The 20,974-nt window shown below is 41.4% G+C and overlaps 1 protein-coding gene across 1 annotated transcript in view; it reads left to right on the top strand.

The window, feature by feature from the left end:
* The window catches only part of cd2ap (CD2-associated protein), an 85,312-nt gene that overhangs the window by 7,689 nt on the left and 56,649 nt on the right, over positions 1 to 20,974 (top strand). Inside the window, exon 2 of the mRNA XM_080744070.1 lies at positions 14,774 to 14,931. Coding sequence (XP_080600196.1) covers positions 14,774 to 14,931 — 158 coding nt within the window. The remainder of the gene's footprint in view (positions 1 to 14,773; positions 14,932 to 20,974) is intronic.

Raw genomic sequence — 20,974 nt, 5'->3', positions numbered from 1 at the left:
ACGCGTCCTGACTGAGTGTCCGACACATTATAACCTGAAAGGAAGCGGTAACCTTACTATCCATGCATCCAGAGGATGCTACCTCCGATAATGCTCTGTTATAAGTTAAACCCATTCAACCGCTCCTTGAAGTTCGTTTGACATACCTAATAGAACACTGCATAGCACGTTTGTCATGAAAATGCCATGTTTAATAGTGTTTAGAGAAAGTTGTCAAACACATTTATGTGGAATTTTTATTGAGTAAAATCTAACAGGGAAAGATATCAAAAATAACTTTTGCGTCATTGAAAAGGTTACACAGCATGACTTTAATTTGGTGTTATGTAATGCGTGTGAAATGTGTTGCTTGCCTGTGTGTGTTCATTTGAAAATCCTGTAGAAGTGTGTTGCTCGCCTGTGTGTGTTTATTAGAAAATCCTGTAGACAATATAATCTGCTTCTGTCAGGTGAGATGAGTCTAGTTTTTAACAATCTGGCAAGCCATCCTCAAAGAAAAGGTCGATCCTTTTCACTTGAAAACTGGAGCTCAGTTGTAAGTTGTAACTCGAGCTCAGTTCGGCTGTTCTTGAGAGACTATGTTTTTAAAGACAGATGATGTAGTCTAAACTACAGCAACCCAGAATGTTGTTGTTCCAGCTATATATTGTCTGTGACACCCGTATTATAGCCATGACTGAATATCCTATTGTCTACCATTTACTCTTACTCCATTTACGTAGTTTGCCCTATTTGGAAATGAATTTCCATGTCTGAGTGCCTGAATAGGCCCACTGACCCACATCCACACTGGCACACTAATGCCTTGCAAGACAAGTCATAATGCTAGAGTTGCATTGTCAGCCAGTGAGACAGGCATTAGCACAGACATAACCTCCCCACCTTAACAAATATAATTGAAATGCATTAGGTAAATTAATAATGCAGGTCACATAACTCATACCCAGAGAAATGATGGTGTGTCTGCAGTCCACTTTAAGTGCTTCAGGATTGATTTGCTTGTTGTAAGTGTGTTTCTTTCTTCTTAAATGCGTCTCTCAAAGCTCAAGTCTCCTGTTTATAGAGAGAGAAGTAACTGAAAATGACAGAAAGATTACATTTTGAAAAATGAATCACTGTGTCGGCCTGCCGTGTGTATTAACCACCGTCTTCATGAAGAGGACTTGAGTTACAACTGTTCTCTTACATACGTCTACATCTAAACTCTTTGCCAAAAATAGAAGATCTACCAGCTAAAAAAAACACACCGTATTGCGACATGTTTTGAGCTTGTAGATCTGCTATTTTTGGCTAATGTTCCCCCCAGAATAGGGATGCTGGGGTTCAAGTGGTTTTGTATAAACAAACATTTTGTGTATAAAAACGTGTTACTGCTTATTTTCTTTACAGTGCTGTGTCCTATTGCATAATATTATATATATATTTTAATGGTATAACTATGCTTATTAAGTTATATTTACAAATTTACTGAGATTATATCGTGGTTGTTGGCAATATGATTCAGTTTTTCACCCATATGATCATGCTGCAAAGGCAGACTCCGTTCCTCCAGGCTGCTTGACCACTCAATAGGACTTCTTAATGTTTACAGTTTGCCTGAAGTAGGGCTGTAATCTAGCCCTGTTTTAGGGATTCGAACTTCGGGGGGATTTTCCGAACGGACCATCGAACCTTCGATGGTTTGTTCAATTGAATAAAAACCGAACGTTCGAACCATCGAACGTACTGTACCTTTAACCAGCTAAAACAGTGTAGGAAATGTTTTAAATGCGCTGTTTTATCCATTGAAAACGCGTGGATGCGTGGCCGCATTAACACCTAGGCTAACACTTGGAAAATCCAACCCAATCGGAGAAAATGTTGCGCAGTTTGTTGACGAACAGGCTCAATGTATAGCGGAGTTGCACGGATGATGATTAGACTTGGTGACACTGCGGGAGCGCGTCGCGTTCGGGCTAAACTGGTCTCGATGTAACAACCCCAGAAATCGCATTATAGATCCTTTAGGGGGTTGCAATGAAATCCATCTTTGCTCATGCTTAGGAGAAAGGCTGTTTAATCTTTGGGTGCGTGGATGGCTGGGTGTTCGCTGTTCAAAGCACACACAAGTCTCTCTCTGCCCAGCTCAGCTGCTCTCACTCTACTCAGTCTACTGTCAACAAGCGTGTGTCAGCGAGGCGCTGTAATGGTTCGCGGCCCCAAACAGGAGCGGAATTGGAGCGGAGGGCGGTCCTTGATCGCTCCAAGCTGTTCTGGTGCATTTTATAACTACTATAACGGTCACCATTAACTGTTAGTGTTTACCGTTAGGCCTAACTTATTTCGTATTTGGCTATCTCTACTACTGTGATATAGGCCTATCACATTCTGATTATTTTTCGTGTAAAAAAAAAAAAAGAAAAAAAAAAAAAAAACCTGAACCCATTAATTTCGAACTTCGATTGCCAACGTAACGAACGAACGTTCGAATCCCCGAAGGTTCGCTTGCAGCCCTAGCCTGAAGTCCCCCAGCCTGGCTGGACGGCACCAAAATGGCAGGAAGTTGTTGCTTTCTTCACACACAAACCAACAGACCAACCAATCACCTGCTTGCTTGCCTGTCTGTGGTTTTGTTTAGTGTATCTAGCAAGGCATTTCCCTTTTGAGTGAACAAACCAGGGGCTTTGTCCACTCTCTGTGGTGACATTTCACATCATTTGCTGCCACCAGTGGATGTGTGTATAGGTCTCACACACACACACACACACACACACACACACACACACACACACACACACACACACACACACACACACACACACACACACACACACACACACACACACACAGAGCTGTTTCCTGGGGTGGTGGGGGGGGGGGTCTACATTATTTGGGAAGTTAAACATAAGATGACGACATTAGGTCCCCAAGCAAATATATCCCCCATTAAATAAATGCAAATATAATAAAAAAAGATTGAAAGTAGGATATCCACCTTTTGGAGCAAGTGATTCCCCCTCTGAAAACTAAATTAGGCCTACGTCAGATTGTCCGTTTTGTAAAACACTGTCGGCAGTGTAGTGTAAGACTGAGGTCAACAAAGTATAGCCTAGACAGGCAGATTGCTATTGCTCCGAAGTTGAAATGCCTCAAGTTTACCTCAAAATGTACTGTATAGGCCGATATAGTATTTTGGAGGAGAACTCTTTCAATGTACAAAACAAGGGGACATTTCGATTTTAACCAGTTTCATTCTGGAAATAGAGCTAGGTGCAAATCTTGGTTTGCAGCACTGAAATTAGGTTACGCCCCAAACTCCTGGTGCTAGCAGAGGGTCTAGTGGAAAAAACAGAGAGGAATGCTGCAGACTCCGAGCTGGCTTGGTCTGGGGAGTTTAAACTGTAAATAGCTCCAAACCTCAGACTCAAATTGACTTAAGTTAGTTGTTTGTCATGTGTTCATATTGGAGGCCTAAAGGTCAGAAAAGCTGGCTTCTGAGCCTGAGGTTGTTGGTCTGAATAGTATACCTAGGTCTCGATCAGTGGTTCTCAACCTTTTCAGGCCGCGACCCCCAAAAGAATCATATTTTAACTGGTGAGCACTAAGAGTTGAGCCATTACATTTTGGATAACACGTTGGTTCTATTGTGAAAATAGCAGATCTACATGCTGGCATTGTGAGCATGTAGATTGGCTATTTTCACAATTTTTGCCTCGATATTTGACCATTTGGTCGATGTTTAATTTGTCATTTTAGAGGTATTAAAAAGTCCTTAAATTGTCACTTTAGAAATGTTTAGATAGATAGCCTCTCTAAACTTTGTTGGTTTGTTTACTGTTGAGTGAGAAAACAATGTTGTACATTAACCCTTTCAGTGCCCAGAATCACCACTAGAGGGTGCCCAATGGCCATAGAATGCACCATAGACATACGCTGTATATGCACAAGCCGTGCGCAGCCATGACGCGCCTGAACACTTTCCTTTGTGCATGAACAGGAACAGGATGAAGTTAGCTTGAAGTTAGCTATTGGCTACCAAGCATTTTAGAAGCCCTATTTTCGGCGATTTAGCCGTGATTAAACCTTGCACACCTCATGGATATGCATGGAACAGAGACAATGAGCTCTAAAGATCCTGGATTGCATTGGAGTGGATGGGAAATATCGGCGGCGTGACGCTCTCGCGGGCCGTGTAAACAGATGACGGCCGGCGGCCCGGCTCGAAAATTTAGCCCGGTGCTTCGGTAAGGCCTCTTTTTAAAAAGCCGAACTAGTTCGGGATTGGCACCCCGAACGTTAACAGTTTGTCAGCCAAAATAGAATGGTTGTTGGTAGATTAGCCGTGAAATTTCTATTATTGTATTGTGATCTGAGACATAATATTATGTTTATAAACATGAGCCCGCCACCACTCCTTCTTGGACCGCACCCAGGTCATTAGCTCACCGTGATTATCTGGATCTCCGTTGGGATAGAGTGGTAGTTTTGGCCGAGCATCGATCTCCCCGTGCGTTTCGCGTGCGCGATCCGTGCGCATAATAATCCATGCATATAATCCAAGAATGACTGAACAGTCGATGTGACCATTTTGGCTAGCTTAGCCCTTAGCACTCCAGCTATGCTAATGTTATCCTCCAGACAGTAAACAGACGGTGTCAAGGAAGCATGGAAAGGCAATGACGTCACCTCTGCTTCATGTCAGAGCCGCCATGAGCTATCGATGGACGAGCGGTGACTAGGGAAGGTTAGACGATCGCCGATTTTCGGATAAAAATCATTTATTTCATTTTTAATGACCTAGTCCGGAAAAAGACGGCGCGGCTGAGACTCCTTGCTCAGATGTCCGGTATATTCCGGTTTTAATATTAAGGGGCTCCCCGTGGCTTGGAAAGGGTTAATACGGTCCAAACTATCCCGAACTAGTTCGGGATAGGCACAATAAGAGTTAAGTTCATCTTCTGGGAACCGCTCCAAACATTTGGAGCCCCCCTGGGTCCCGACCCACAGGTTGAGAACAACTGGTCTAGGACAGTGAAAACTGTGTAGCGAGCATCCAGTCTATCCACTTTGCAATAATCTTTCATGTTCATAACATATCTAGAAAACGATATGTGCATGTTCTCATGTGAGTCTATTTATTACGTTGTGTGATGGGCTCGTGAAACATACATGATGTAAACACAATTGCATTAAGCCATTGTGACAGCCTGTTCCCCTACACTCTGTGCGCCTTTCCTGTCTCTCACTGTCTCTATCAAAATGAATAATTCGTTATCTTTGGTTGTTAGTCTTCCTGGCGTCGTCCATGCAATCAATGGATATTGTGTTAAGGTTCCAGTGTTTACAGTATATCACTTTGTTTTGGGTTTCATCTGAAGTCAAGTTTTTGTTATTGTCATCAAATTGAAACTGTCCACTATGTGTACATATTGTGTGTAAAGTCTTCTCATATTGGGACCAATTTTCCTCCAGCTCAGTCAGTGTGCCACGGACAGATGAATGACTGTGGAAATAAAGAGTTATTTCCGCCAGCCGCTGTGAGCTGTGAAAAAAAAAGAAAAGAAAAAGATTGCTGTGCATAGAGCTAGCTCAGCAGGGCGTGAGGAAGGGCCTCAGTTAGCATCTTGTCCTGTCAGTGGTGTGTTTGTTTACCACAGCAGACCATATCTCATCCTGTGGTTTCATGGTCAGATAAGCAGAAATTACTGTCTGGTGCTGTACTGGGGCCCTGGCTGAAGGGTGTGTGTGTGGGTGTTTCTGTGTGTCCCTCCAGTGGTGTGTGTGTGTGTGTGTGTGAGTGTGTGTGTGTGCACCCTGTGTGTCACCGCTGTGTGTGTGTGTGGTGCAGAACTGTTGCCAGATCAGTGTTGGAGCTAGAAAGGATCTATCATAACAAAGACGTTTAAGTGCTGTGTTTAATGCCCTAGCGAACCAATAAAAGGACATGCCAGGTAATGTATTACAACTTTAAAAGTCAATTCTAAATAGTTTATTAATACGGTAATTAGCTTTACATAATGTTATGTTGTGGCTCTGCAGGAGGCTAGCCGCCTGTAAGAGGGTCGGTCTGTTTGTGTGTTGTCTGTGTCCAGACTCAGCTAATCTGGCAAACTGAACCAATCTGTGTCAAATTTCTTGTTGCCAGTAGGCCAACAAACCTATATTTTATTATAGATAGATAGAAGAAGGGACTCGGATTGGGCTGAAAACTCATACTGAGTCATACTGTATATCATACAGTAGATGCTGTATGTATGTCATAGACGACTTAGTCATAGACTCATAGGTTGGTCACATGAAGTTCCAGATCCACATAATGTTATTCTCGCCATTCGTTTTACAAGATCCGATTTTCTTTCTTCTTTATTGCACCAGTAAACCACGCCCACTGCTATGCCATATAAAGGAAAATTATAACACTCTTTCACACTCATCATTATACCTGCATAATGGATGTGATTATGAATCTTGAACATCACTTGATGTTTTGTAACATTGGCTGGTGAACGGCACAAATCTGTACATTTAACTGATTGTACAATGGTGCTGCGTGCCGGAAACTAGACTAAAAGATCTAAAAGCTTGCAGTGCGTCACAAGCTTTATTTGCTAATTTTGGTGCATGACACTTTCACAACAAAGTATAAATAAACACATTAGAAAGTGGAGGGGGAGAGGGAGGGAGGGTGCCTCCTTGCTTGTAGAGAGAGGTAGCACAACGAGGGAAGACTGAATACAGCACCTCCTAGCCAGTCCTTCCGCATTCACATTGAGAATATTAACACTGTGAATGTGCGGGAATCTCCCGCATTATAATCCACAGTAAAATTCGGGCCCTGAAGGCAATAGTTTAGTGAGCGTTTGATTTGCATTGTTCTGTGGGCGGAGCACATTATGTTTAAATGCCAATAATCGGACGATCATGTGCATTTAATTTGTTTGAAGCCAAGTTCTGTAAGGTTTGGATCTCAGCGTGTAAAGAGCCAACAGTAATGTCTTAATCTGTCAGCTAGGCTGGCAGTCTCTCGATATCTCGCTCTCCTCTTACACTCATCCCCCTCAAGATACTGGACTGGAGAATGCCTGTCTCTTTGTAAAGTCTAATCTAATAAGTGAGTTGTTTTGGATGTGGGGTAATGAAAGCTGATGTGAGACCGTTCAGTTCAGTCCCTGGCTGCTGTGGTATTGTTTGTGGGCCAACTCTGATGTCAGAGAGCGAGAGAGACACGCTCTCACGCTCTCTCACTCATGTTTTATAGTAGTTATCATACACTGTTTTCTCTGCACAGCTTATTGCCGAGTCTGCTGACCCTGCTGTAGTAACCCCATCCCTGGCGTACTACAATGTTCCTCCTCTGAATATAGCTATCAGTTTTGTTGAAGAAGCACTTTGCCTATGTTCAACCTTATCTTTATATAATTGGTTTTTAATCCTTAAAGGAGTAGTTCACCACTTTTCAACCTGTCTTCATATAATAGGTCCTCACTAATGGTCATGATAAAATATCACAATTTTTTCTACTTAGTCCAAGTCTCCTAGGAGAGCTGTGGGAAGTTCAGAATCCATAGTCTTGTGACATCATCATTTTCCAAAAAAAAAAAAGATCAATATTTTTGAAAAAAAAAATATATATATAGATTTTTATTATCGCGAGAACAATGGCTTCCACTTTAAAATTGCAACTTTTCAGGAATAGAAAGCCTGCAGTTTCTATAAGCTGGATTGGCAATCGATGATGTCACAAGACTATGGGTTTCTGACCTGCCCACAGCCCTCCTCTGAAAAAAAAAAAAAAAAAGAAAAGCTATTTTTGAGTGAGGATCAATTATATGAACATAGGTTGAAAAGTGGTGGAGTGCCCCTTTAATAATGCTCCTTATAAGATGGCACCATTATAGAAGTATAGTATAGTTCAGAAACCTGCTTATGGATTCCAAGCTAACAGAAACTACTGATTCCTCTTAGGCTAGGGCTCCACCAAAAAGACGGCGTCGGACGGCGTCAAAAAATGAACCGTGGCAAATTTGAGTGTTCGACGTTGGCGTTGACGTCGGCAGTGGAGCACCCTTTATTAATTAAAACAGGAGCGTTACTGGCATTGGAGCCGGGGGGGTTATTTGAAAGTTAGCATGCTGAAATATATTGTATTGTTAATAATAGCCATTCCTTGTTCGAATTGACTAAACTTTCCGACTGATATTGGTTCAGCAGGTTTCTGAACTGTCCACAGCCCCCCCTGAGACATAGAGTAGAAATTGTACCATTGTATAATGGTACATGGGGCAGCCATAGCTGAATGGTTAGTGAGCCCACCTAGGACTCCGGAGGTCCCAGAGGTCCCAGCCCAGGTATACGATTCCAGCTCTAAGCGATGTGTCGTAGTGCAGGGGTTTTCAAAGTGGGTGATGGGGCACCCTGGGGTGCCGCGACGGCAGTCCAGGGGTGCCGCGAGATAATTTTATAATATTTGGAATTTATTTGAACACTTGAAAAAATATTTAGTATCATTTTAAACTTGAAGTACACAGTTATTTTCATTTCTAAACAAAATGGCTATTATCTCAACGTTTTCCTCGCAACATAATCACTAAAATATCATTACTGTCAGGCAGAAACCTCTGTCGCACAAAACTAGTGAAAACAGCCGATGCGAGGCGTTGTGTGCTTGTAGATCTGCTGTTTTCACTAGTTTAGTACATTTTATAGATGATAAATAAAAAATGAACAGTTTGGACATACAAGGTTTCCAGACTTTCCACCCGACAACGATGATATGCTATAAATATAAGGTGCTGGGAGTGAAAATTATAATAAACTAGAAAAGAAAATTTCGAAGAAATTTTAAGTGTGCCTGCAGCTCGCTAAGTGTGTGCAACCTTGTATGTGTTAACATTAGCATCTTTGTTAGCATTAGCATTTGTTAGCATTAGCATGTGTTAGCATTAGCAATATGGTTTCTTGTTTTTAAGAAATAGGCTCCTCCCACAAGTTCCGCAAGGCGATTACGTTGTCCCGTCGCTCCCGAGATCGTTTGTGTTTCGTTTTGAGAGGGTCGTTCCCCCTGAAAAACACGTTTTGGCATGAAACGGTTACGTTTTGCGCGTTTGTGGTGCCCCCTATGGGTCGAAGTGGAAATGCTTTTGGGTATATGTTCAGTATAGCGCCCCCCACTTGTGGTTAAAATTTGGTGTTGACTGGATGTTTCGTTTGTGATTTATGGCTACTTCTTACAAAACGGGCTCCTCCCGCTAACTTTGGAACCCTGTTACGGAAGAACGGTATGGACTATCAAAATATCGTTTAAATATGTTTATCGCATGAGTCCATAGATCGTGTGTATCGATTTTTGTGACATTTGGAGAAAATATGTAGGAAAAGGAGCAAAAAGTGTGTTTTGAAGAAAATTCAAAATGGCGGAAAATCTATCCTGACGCAAATGGGCGTGGCCTATATGAGGAGATGCGTCATGACCCAAGGAATCCAGGGAAAAAGGAATTTTAATTTTCCGACCCACGGTTCAAGAGTTACAGGCCGAAAGGTAAAGTGGACTGTTAAAGCGCCACCATGAGGCCAACTGACGAAATTATTTTTTATTTAATCCTTGATATCATTATAAATCTCCTCTCCAAGTTTTGAAACTGTAGCCCCTATGGTTTGCGAGAAAAAAAATATTGAATGTGAGTTTTTGCGATTCCCATTATAAGTCAATGGGTAAAATTAATTCACTAATAAATTAATATCAATTAAACGATACAACTTTTCTCTTAGAAAAGTAATAGCACACCATTCCCGGCCGAGCCGCACGTTTTGATGTATATATTGCGGCGGTGGCGTAAATTGTGCGGCAGTTATTAGCGCACTAAATTTGTGGGATCATTATTATTATTATCATTAACTACCCTAACTAGAAAAGAAAATTTCCAAGAAATGTTAAGTGTGCCTGCAGCTCGCTAAGTCTGTGCAACCTTGTGTAGCGGTTGGTGTTAGCATTAGCGTTACATTTTTTAACATTAGCATTTTTTGCATAAGCTTTAACATTATGGTTCTTCATATGACACCACCCACAGCCATTTCGACTAATTAGTGGCGTGATGGCGCATTTTTGGCCGTTATCACGGGTTGCACTTAAACGACAGTTTTTTGAGAAAAAATTGTTTTGTGAGAAAAAAAAAATTTTTGAGAGAATTTTTTTTTGAGAAAAAAACATTTTTTGAGAAAAAAAAAATTTTGAGAAAAAAAAATTTTGGATAAAAAAAAATTTTGAGAAAAAAAAAATCTGAGAAAATTTTTTTTTGAGAAAAATAAAATTTGAGAAAAAAAAATTTTTTGAGAAAAAAAATTTTTAGAGAAAAAAAAATTTGAGAAAAAAAATTTTTTTGAGAAAAAAAAGATTTGAGAAAAAAAATAATTTATGACACCAGCCGCGAGTCTGTACGACAAACGGTTCATGAGTTATAGAGGCACTTCCTGTTTGGCGAAGGACACTTCCTGTTACAGAGGGGGCGGGGCTTAATCAATTACAGCTCATCCCTATTGGCCGGAAAAAGACCAAAGTTGTGTGTGCATTTTAAAGTTTAAATCACGTTGCTAGGCAAAAGTATGGCAGAGTTATGTGGCTCCAAAGTTTCTGGTTTTTTTTCGGAGTCCCCCATTCTAAGTCAATGGGGTTTTTGGGCGTCGTTTTTTGCGAATTACGTCGCAATGGTAACGCGGATCGGAAAGAAAAGTAATAGCACACTATTCCCGGCCGAGCCGCATGTTTTGATGTATATATTGCGTGGGTGGCGTAAATTGTGCGGCAGTTATTACGAGCAGAAATTTGCAAGAACATGACTTACTTACTTACTGACTTAAGTATGGCGGATTACAATAAGTGTTTTGCCATTGCATGGCAAGAACATGACTTACTTACTTACTTACTGACTTAAGTATGGCGGATTACAATAAGTGTTTTGCCATTGCATGGCAGGCACACTTAATTAAGTATGGCGGATTACAATAAGTGTTTTGCCATTGCATGGCAGGCACACTTAAATATTTATGGGGTGCCCTGAGACAAAAAAGTTTGGGAACCCCTGTCGTAGTGTAGTGTCCCTGAGCAAGACACCTAACTCCTAACTGCTCCCCCCTCCATGCTCCTCTGTGGGCATCACTCAGCTGGGTGAAGCTGAGCTGAGCTCAGTAATGTAGGAAAGTGAAGATTTCATTTATTTTTTTATTTTGGAGAAAATGTGTAACTTGGTATTTTAGGACAGAGGAATTATATAAGACATTATCATCATTATCAGCGGTGGCTTATGCTTCAAGCTCAACAAGTACAAAAGACTAAACTACGGGTGTAAAGATACATTTTAACAGCGATACGATATGCATCACGATACATGGTTAACGATACGATACATGGATGGTATTGGTTCATTCATGGCGATACGATTCAATTCAATGATTTAAAATCGATATACCGTAGTAACTATGAAATGAAATCTGTGTCAAACGTGTAAAACATCTCACATTTATCGATAGACCAAGAGTAGCTATATGGAATGGAAAGGTAATTAGACCCCTCTTTTTAATTTTCCCTCTTAAAATTGCCAAATACAAGGCACAAATACTTAGTTTCCATACAATCAATTATTTGCATTGCAAAACGATTCGATACCGATTACTGAATTTTAAAACGATACGATACAAAGCCAAAGCGGTATGATATTTTGCTTTTGCAAATGATGTAGTAGTAGTAGTAGTAGTAGTAGTAGTAGTAGTAATTAAAATGGATTTTTCGTTTCAGTTAGTATATCCCTACTATGAACTCATGTTCATGTCCACAGACTCTGTCAAGAGCTATATGAAACAAAGTCCCCTGTTTTGTTCTGGTTGAGTTGTCAGGCAGAATTCCTAGAATTTACAGTGAAAGCTAAACAGAAACAGTGTACTAAATGAACTGGTGACCAAAGATGACGCGTCAATGTAGTCCGTTAGTGGGAAGTAGGAGGTCAAGAACTTCTACAGAAAATAGTTAGTTGTGTGTAGTATTGTGCAATGATTATATCAAGCCCTTAACAGTCACTGTTTAAGAACATGTCCTTGGTATGGACCTTTGGTTGATAAACAGTGTTATAAAGGATTATGAGTATTTTAGTTCGTATAACTATCATACAGTGTTATTAAGCAGATTATGATGCCCTATAGACTAATCAAAAACTAATCATAGCCTCTCACAAAACAACAATGGTACTGCGATCAGTATGTCGATGTCCTTTGTTTAATAAAGATACAAAGCTACATTCCACACAGTTTGTCAACAGTTGGGTCTCTACAGGTATGTGTTAGTGTCAAGTGTTTAAGAGCAGTCAAGTTATGATATCCTATCCTATTATTCCACAGACAGACAGTAGACTTATTTATAGAAGCTGCCCAGCCTGTTGTGTTTGTACTTACAAGCAGGCATACTCAGAAATACAGTACATAGTCATAGACAGTCTGTGATAGCATGTTCTCTAGGGTAGGTCTCTATACTGCCCCCCCCTGGTCAGCCAGGACGCCTGATGGAGGGGAAAGGAACTGGTGGGAATAACGTGTTCCTTCCACATGCTACATCCTACCTCGGAAACTCCCCCCTGTCAGGTGATAAGAAGCAGCCTGCTCCCTCTTCGTGCATTGAGGGAAGCATGAGCTCAGTTTGGGGTTCTCCCCAGGTTGGCAGAGGGAGAGTATTGCCCAGGATTACAGCTTAGGAAATTGACACTGGGGGAAAAATGGGTTATACAATCGTGGGATAAAAATGTATTTACAAAAAAGAAAAAAAGAAAGGAAAAAGGAAAGTGAAAATTATAGTCTACAAGCTCGCAATATATGAGTTGAAAGAGGTTCAACAACAACAATAATGGAACATCCATATGTTTTTATACCAGCTTAATGGAAATTATGATTATGATAAATAATTGCAATTAGCTAAGATAATCGCAGTTATGTAATAATTGCGGCAGGTCTGGCTATTTGTGAGTGTGGTGTTTGTGTGTAAAATATAAATAAAATATAAATATCTGACTCATGACGAAGCTTCCATGGGACATTGGGGCCTAAACTTTCTGATGTGTCCAGCCCAAACACAGCCTGCCCCTGAGCTCCAGCAGTGTTATAAACACGAAATAGCCTGATCAAAACCTAGCTCTCAACTAAAAAAACTAAAAACATGCATTTTAAATAGTATAAACGATTCAACAATTGCAATTCATGCATTTAGAAGTTGTATTTAAGATGGCCGGTGTACACTGTATATTGGCCATCTTAATGTCATACAGATAGATACCTTTATCATCCCATGGGGGAAATTCAGTTGCCCAGAGGCAGCACAGCAGTTAAGGTTACAAGTTACAGAGAAGTAAGAAAAATAAAAGAGTACTGTAGTATACAGTCCAAAGAGCAAGTGTCAAAAGCTATTGCAAAAAAAAGAAGAATAAAGTGACCACGAAACATTTAACGCACATAAGTGACACGTCACACACACAAAAAAAAAGCTATACTCAAGTGCACATAACAGTCACTGCTAGTCAATGCACACATTGTCATACCACACAACATTTCCACGTCATAGCATAAATATGGCAGAATCTTTCTTTGTAAGCATCTGGTCAAGGGGGCTCAAGGACAGCCAATGTGTAGGTAGGTTAAGATCACATCTGTGACCATGTGGATTCAAAGAGTTCTCTCACGTGCAGTTGTTAATTGGGAACACATACACATTTGGAACAAAATTAAACTAAAATGTCCGTCCGCTCTAGTGACTACAGTAAGTCCAAAAATGGAGAACATGTAGAAATGAGAGTAGACAGTCAGTCCAATCCATTATTATTATTATTACTCCTGAATGAAGTAAGGCAGCAATTTTCTACAAATACATTAAAATACCTTTATTTACAGGACGCATGTCTACCCAACAGGTCTTCATCATTCATAAACTAAAGAGCTTTTGAGGCCAAAATGGAGGCCAAACGGATGGTAGACTTGAGTTTTGGTGATTGAAGACCAATGTGTGGATTCACTGGCGTAGCTATTCATTCATCCACATGGTTGAATCACTGGCTACTGCTTTTTTTGGCCTGACCGGGAACCATTGTAACACTGCATACTTATCTCATCACCCAGAAACGGATTTGTAAAATCACTTTGCAAATCACGTTTTTGTATATTTTTGTCTGAGGTCAGATTATGAGCCAAAACATTGATTGTCTCGACACTTTTTCAATGTACAGATATACCCAGCATTGTTGATGAAAATGAGATACGGCTGAATGAAGACATTAGATATAGTGTGTTTGTGTCTGTGCACGGGTGTGTAACTGCAGTGGGACCCTTTCCAGACAGCCTGCCCGTATAATTAAATTTGTTTTAGACTTTTTGGTGAAAGTCGAGGGAAAAGCTGTCCCCAGGCTTCCATATACTGTAGTTTAGAGGTAGGCTAGGCCAATATATCGGATTGACCGACATATTGGGCCAATATTTGCTATTATTCTGTCACGTCATAATGGGTCAACGTTCAGAGAAAATAGCCAATCTACAATCAGCATGTCACAACGCAATGTGTACTGAGCTTGTATCCGTGAATAGATTTGTTGTAGAGGGAGAAAATGAATGAGTGGACAAGGATGACTTTTAGGGGACCCAGAGGTCAAAGAAATATTTAAGAGTTCAAGTGTGTAATGTTGTTCAACATGTCTTTATATCAAGTTTATGTGGAGTTGATGATTCCAGCTTACAAAGGCTTTTCTCTCCTCCCCTTCCGTGTCTCTAACAGAGGTGGTGGTGGAGTTCGAGTACATGTCTCTCCACGAGGACGAGCTGACACTGCGTCTGGGTGACATAATCAAGAACGCGCGGCATATCGGGGAGGAGGGATGGATGGAGGGAGACCTCAACGGGAAGAGGGGACTGTTTCCAGACAACTTCGTCAAGGTGAGAGCCCTGTGGTCTAAAGGACCTCCTAATCCTGATTCCAAGTCCGCTGCTAATGCAAAACGCAAACAATAAGTAACACTCTGTTGCGGTGTGACACACGCTCATTAGGCTTCGCAATGACTGGAGAAAAGAGCCTTAAGAAGTCACTTCAGGACACGCTATAGTCTACTGCTAGTTTACATCTTTGAGAACCACAGCTCTGTCACGCTCATTGAGGACAAATGCCACATTGTCACACCACTTACTGGATTTCATATATCCATAGCCATAACGGAGTCAGCTTGTGTACAGTGTAGTGGGCTGACCCTGTCCAATATCCACTTGTTATTAGGCCTGGGGCGGTATGGACATTTTGTTACCGCGATTACCGTCTTCCCATTTACCGCCGGTACTGCGGTAATTACCGCACCCCCGTATCTATTAATTAAGGTTCGGCGATAAGCCAAAATATTGCAATCATCTTCCCAAAAGTCGCCTCTCCACAGTGGAGAGGCGACACAGCCTGACTGCCCGAGATATACTTCTCCGTACAGCACAGCGGGTCTGGCTTTCAAAGGAGCAGATCTACAAGCTCACACCACATCGCATCCGCGATGCGTTCTGAGCTTTTAGATCTGCACTGTCGGGTTACCATAGTAACGTAGGCTAGCTACTTGGGCTTTTCAGACACAAACAGCTATGTGAACAAACCAGAAGAGGAAGGGTAGTCAGATCGTGTACAGTGATTCTGTAAACTCACGTCACGTCTCAACTCTCAAATCACAGTGATTGAGTGCTGCTATATACAGGTTTTAGTTACAAGACTTGACAGAAAAGGTTATAAAATCGCCGACGCGCCGCTGGACGGAGCACAACGTGCGACGCGGTGGAGCTGGAGAAAGTAAAATAGTTTCATTTTCGGTTTTGTCCACGCGGCCCGCGCTCCGCCAGTAATCCGTATGAATAAAAAAAGATATGCCACAACACAAGGTATGTATTAACATCCTTGTGTCGAGTGGATTACAGAGAAAGTATATGCTGCATTCATTGCTGCTCCGTCATAGAGTTGTGCTCCGTACTCTACTGCCCTGCGTGCACTGTGTGTGTGTGAGTGACGTATGTGGGCGGCTTCCAACGTGTGGTACACGGCCCAGAGCAGAGCGGCATGGAGCGCATGCGGTCCTCGCTTCTCCCCCGTTTTAAAACTCGCTCGTTCTCAATAAAAATAGCCTATTTTTTTGTCTTTTTTGACCGCGGTAAGGACCCTGACACCGCGGTAGGCCGCGGTATACCGCGATACGGCGGTACGGCGGTTACCGAACCCAGCCCTACTTGTTATGCTGTTGTTAGTTCATATAATGCCACTACAGGTAATCTCATTCAATCTGTGAGGATAATCCCACATCAAGCAGTCCATGGCCCTGAGCTTCACGAACAGGCTGGAATGAGTTTCTTATCTAATTTGATTGAGACAGAATGGGAAGCTGATTAATCTTAGGTTTCAGATTGGGCAAAGTTTATTAATCTTAGATCCACGATTGGAGAGATAATTAATATTAGATTTCCTTTTGGGAAGATTAAGTCATACTGTGTAAATTCAATTAATCAAATGTTATTTTTGATACACTCTTTAACTGGTATATTTTGCATAATAACCATTTCATATTTTTGACAACAACTTGTTTGTGCCAAAATGACCAGCATTTCGTTTTGAGAGGTATTTCTGCATAGACAAATATCCTTCAAATATTATTAAGACTGCTAATCCCACACCTTGCCAATAGTACGAAGGGTACACATTTCCAGCATCCTAAGTTTGATGTCAGATCACTGTTGCTAGATTTTACGAGTGTGTTGCAGACAGAGACATATTCAGTGACCTTGGGGCAAAATAATCGGTTCACTTTTCCCATTAGCCAAAATTCAATACCCAAGTGTCGGCTCAAATGCTCACTTGACTCCACACTCTGAAATCATTTGCGTCCCGAAGGGTGATAATTTTCTTTTGGAGGAGCTGTGTGTGAGCGAGAGTGTGGGAGAGAGTAGGGGTGTACCGATACATTTTAATTGCGATTCGATACATATCACCATACATGGTTAACGATACGATACATGGACAATATTGGTTCATTCATGGCGATACGATACGATTCAATGATTTAAAATTGATATAGTAACTATTAAGCAAAGAAATTAAATCTGTGTGAAAGGAGTGGATAGTGCAGGATTTTAAGGGAAACATATATTATTATGGATATAAATAAGTAAACACAGTGATTATCTGCCAAATACCTGGACATTGTATATTGACAAACCTGCACCATGACATGAACCCAGAGATTACACACATTTATCGATAGACCAGTGTACTGTAGTTATATGGAAAGGAAAAGTAATTAAACCCCACCTTTTCATTTTTTCTTCTTAAAAATGCAATACAATGCACAAGTAGGTAGTATCGATACAATCGATTCTTTGCACTGCCGATTCGATACGATACAAAATAAAACGATAGGATTCGATTTTAGCAGTTTTCATTTGATTTTTTAAGTTAAAAACAATATTTCGATACAGTTACTTTATCGTTACACCCCTAGGAGAGAGTGTGAGCTCCCCTAGCCGCCTGTAACTTAAGTTATTTTAATAACTTATTATCCTGAACTTATTCATGAAACAGAAGACCACCATTGGTTAGTGTTACGGCATTTATGACCATACTTTATGTAAGTGGTGAGCATATCTTCTCAGTCTTGTGTCAGTGCCTCTGCAATGAACAGAACCTTTTCTATGGGCTAACTATCCTGCTTGGCCCAGTTGCAGTGCCTCTGATTCTTGGCCTGTTCCTCAGCACCAGACTGTGGTGGAACTACACAGGGTGTTGCAACCGTGAGAAACAATGCTGCAAATGTGAATGGTGCTGCAAACCGCAATGTGAATGGGAAGACTGCACAATCTTAATTCGTACCAGTGTACTCCCTATAATGTGGTTGTGTGCAGCACTGCTAAATGGCACCTTTTATTAGTGTGCTGCCAGCAGTCTGACATTTAAACAGTAACAGAGCTGTAACTCAGAGCTGAATTTAAAAAGTTAAACATTAGCCAACGTTTTGATTTGGGTCCAAAGCCCTGGCCAGCTTCCTATTTATTTTCCTTGTGCATGCCAATTTATGTACCTGTCCTGGCTTAGCCAAAAAAAAAAGATCACTCCCAAATGTGTAGTTTAGTTTGCAGTCACCCAACATTTTGGTTACCCATCACATTCAGACATTATTCGTTGACAGACTTTCTAGAAATATTTAAATGTTTGAAATGTAGTCGAGTGAAAGTCAAGTATTTTATTTTTTCTAAAGAAAAATGTACAGGTACTCCACTGTATTTAAATACAGTAGTACTCAGGTAAATGTACACTCTTACCACTGCTTTTAACTCCTCTCCGTACCATCAGAAGTTGTACTCGATACCCAGTACGACAACCCATTACTGTACTCCTAAAGGGGAGAACACATATGTTAGGCAGCAGCAGGAAGTCAAGCAAAATGTAGCAGTCTTGCTTTCTATTGATTTGTTTTTGACTGTACCGATGGAGTTACAAGGAGTTGTTGCCAAAAAGAATACTAATATTTTGTCACTTGAGACCTACCGTAGTTATTTAGACATATGCAAGGTACAACATATTTTTCACTAATCTGTAAATTACAGATTGATATTACTTACAATAGTTGAACTTAGGTTATCACAGCTGGCGTTAAACAACACGTTGAGTCTTTTCTCCTGGGATTTTGAGATGCTTGGATACACGTGGAGTCGTGGACCATGTTGTTTGTACACTCCCAGCCTCTGTTGTTTCCCATAAGCCTCACCAGCCCACCTGGGACTCATGGAGGCCGCTCTCTGAAATCTGCTGTATCAGTGGAATACACTTAACCAGCTAATGCACCATGTAATAGAGCTGTTCTAGTCAGCTCAATCCATCACTCTTTATACCTTCTCTTCTCATCCAGCTTTCCCATTTCAGTTTTTCTCTGTAGCGTGCGTGTAGTGAAGGCTCATTGAAGCAGTCACTTGTGAGTCAAACTGATTATTAGACTCTGAGCTGGGTGTGACTGCACTGCACACCTCTAGTCTAGTGCATCAAGCTAACCGATGCACACACACAGGGTACCGGCACGGTCACACATACCCTGTACATGTCCATTCTATAGGAGTGAGGGGCTTAAGCTTCCTGTTGCAGTGAGTAAATGTGTTGCCAAGATCCTTTATATATTACCAAGAAGATGGCCAATCCTACACCTTGCCACAAAACGGTACACATTGTTGGTCTCCCAAGTAGGTGCGGCCACCCTACACCAGTACAGTTTGACGTCACATCTTGTAGCTGTCGTTTGGTAGATCCCACAAGGGTGTGTTGCTGACACAGAGAGGTCTTAAAGATAATTTCAACTGATTTGTCTTTCTGACAAAAATATTTAATAATAATAATAATTAGTTTGGAAGTCTTGCTTTCCCGTTGTATTGTCTTTTGTGTCACATTCAACATTGGCGAAATTTGATTGTGTCAACCAATTGGAAAAAAGCGTGTGATCGACCCCACTTGGCAAGCTTTTTGCTTGTAGTTCTCAAGTCAAACAAATTACACACAAATCAGCACTGCCCACAATCCACAAGACAACATGGGTAATTGATGCATTGGCATGCATTGGCTGCTCCCCTTCAGATATGTACAGTATGTGTGTCTGTACCCTTAACTAACCCCAGAACCCTCCTCTGGAAGGAACATTAACCAAGAGTAGCAGACCTACAAGCTCACCACGAGTTGACTCATTGGGAGTTTGTAGATAGGCTAGAGAGATTTGGTGTAGAGGGAAAAGCAAACAGGAAGTAAAACGCCAACTCAGGTCCAGTTCACTGAGTCTAGAGGGTTTACGTTATTAATCAGCCTTCCCCACACATTCAATTGAAGCCTTTGTCCAGACTGCATGTTACATCTGATCTCCTGACAGTGTTTGGGGATGGCTGATGTTTCCGTGTCATCACAAGAGCCTTAGGCGCGGAGCCTAATTAACTTGAGGCCAGGTGTGACAGCTCAAATCAACCACCACCCACACCACACCATCTAACCAAATTCCAATTCCCTATTTCCATCCTTGTCCTCCCTCAAGGAAAGAAATGAGGATTGGATGCAAGGATGGAGGAATCAGGAATCGATTGTGCTCTTTCTTCATGAGTTCCCATTCCCAATATGAAGCATCATATTGAAGCGACATCAATTACGTATTACAGAACTGGGTCCCTGGTAGCAGATTTAGTTTGTTATTTTGCATTTGTCATATTGAGTGCTGTATTTCTCACTAAGGCTATTGCTGAAGTAGGGAGGCTAAAAGTTGATCTTTAATGCTGCTGTGTTACTCATTTCACGATCCTTACAAATTACACCTCGTTGAACAACAATAAAAATAGACAATATACAATACCAATTAGTATTATTGATTATTGTTTTGCATGATAAAACATTGTAATACTTTTCCTTTCATCTCTCCATGCATCCTTGTCGGGAAGATCCACAAAAATGTCACGAGACATAGTATAGGGTGCACGTTCATTCTTTCTCTCTCACCTCTTCCAGTCCAAGTGCTGCTGTGACAACCTGGAGTGTTTGCCTTCCTCCCTTTCTCTACCTCTTCTTCCTCTCCCTTTCCTTCTTCCTCCACCCTACTCTCTCCACCCCCTCTCTCTTCCTTCTGTCCTTTTCTCCTCTCTTCCATGCCATTTGCTTCTCTTTAGAACCAACTCCCCTTCCTTCCGTGACCTGGCGTTTGTCAACGAACCTAAGCACAACGGTGGGGGCCAGTGGCGGGCAAGAAGGTAGGGAGCGCTTCGCTGTGTTCACTTGGACCGCGCGGAGGTGCCGAAAGTCAGGGGGGGCGGAGATTTACTATTCTGTCCATAACGGCACTACGGCTGGGTTCGGTAACCGCCGTACCGCCGTATCGCGGTATACCGCGGCCTACCGCGGTGTCAGGGTCCTTACCGCGGTCAAAAAAGACAAAAAAATAGGCTATTT

Source organism: Nannobrachium achirus (genome assembly GCF_963921795.1).
Source record: "Nannobrachium achirus genome assembly, chromosome: 16".
Lineage (NCBI taxonomy): Eukaryota > Metazoa > Chordata > Actinopteri > Myctophiformes > Myctophidae > Nannobrachium > Nannobrachium achirus.
This window is presented reverse-complemented; position numbering and strand designations above follow the sequence as displayed.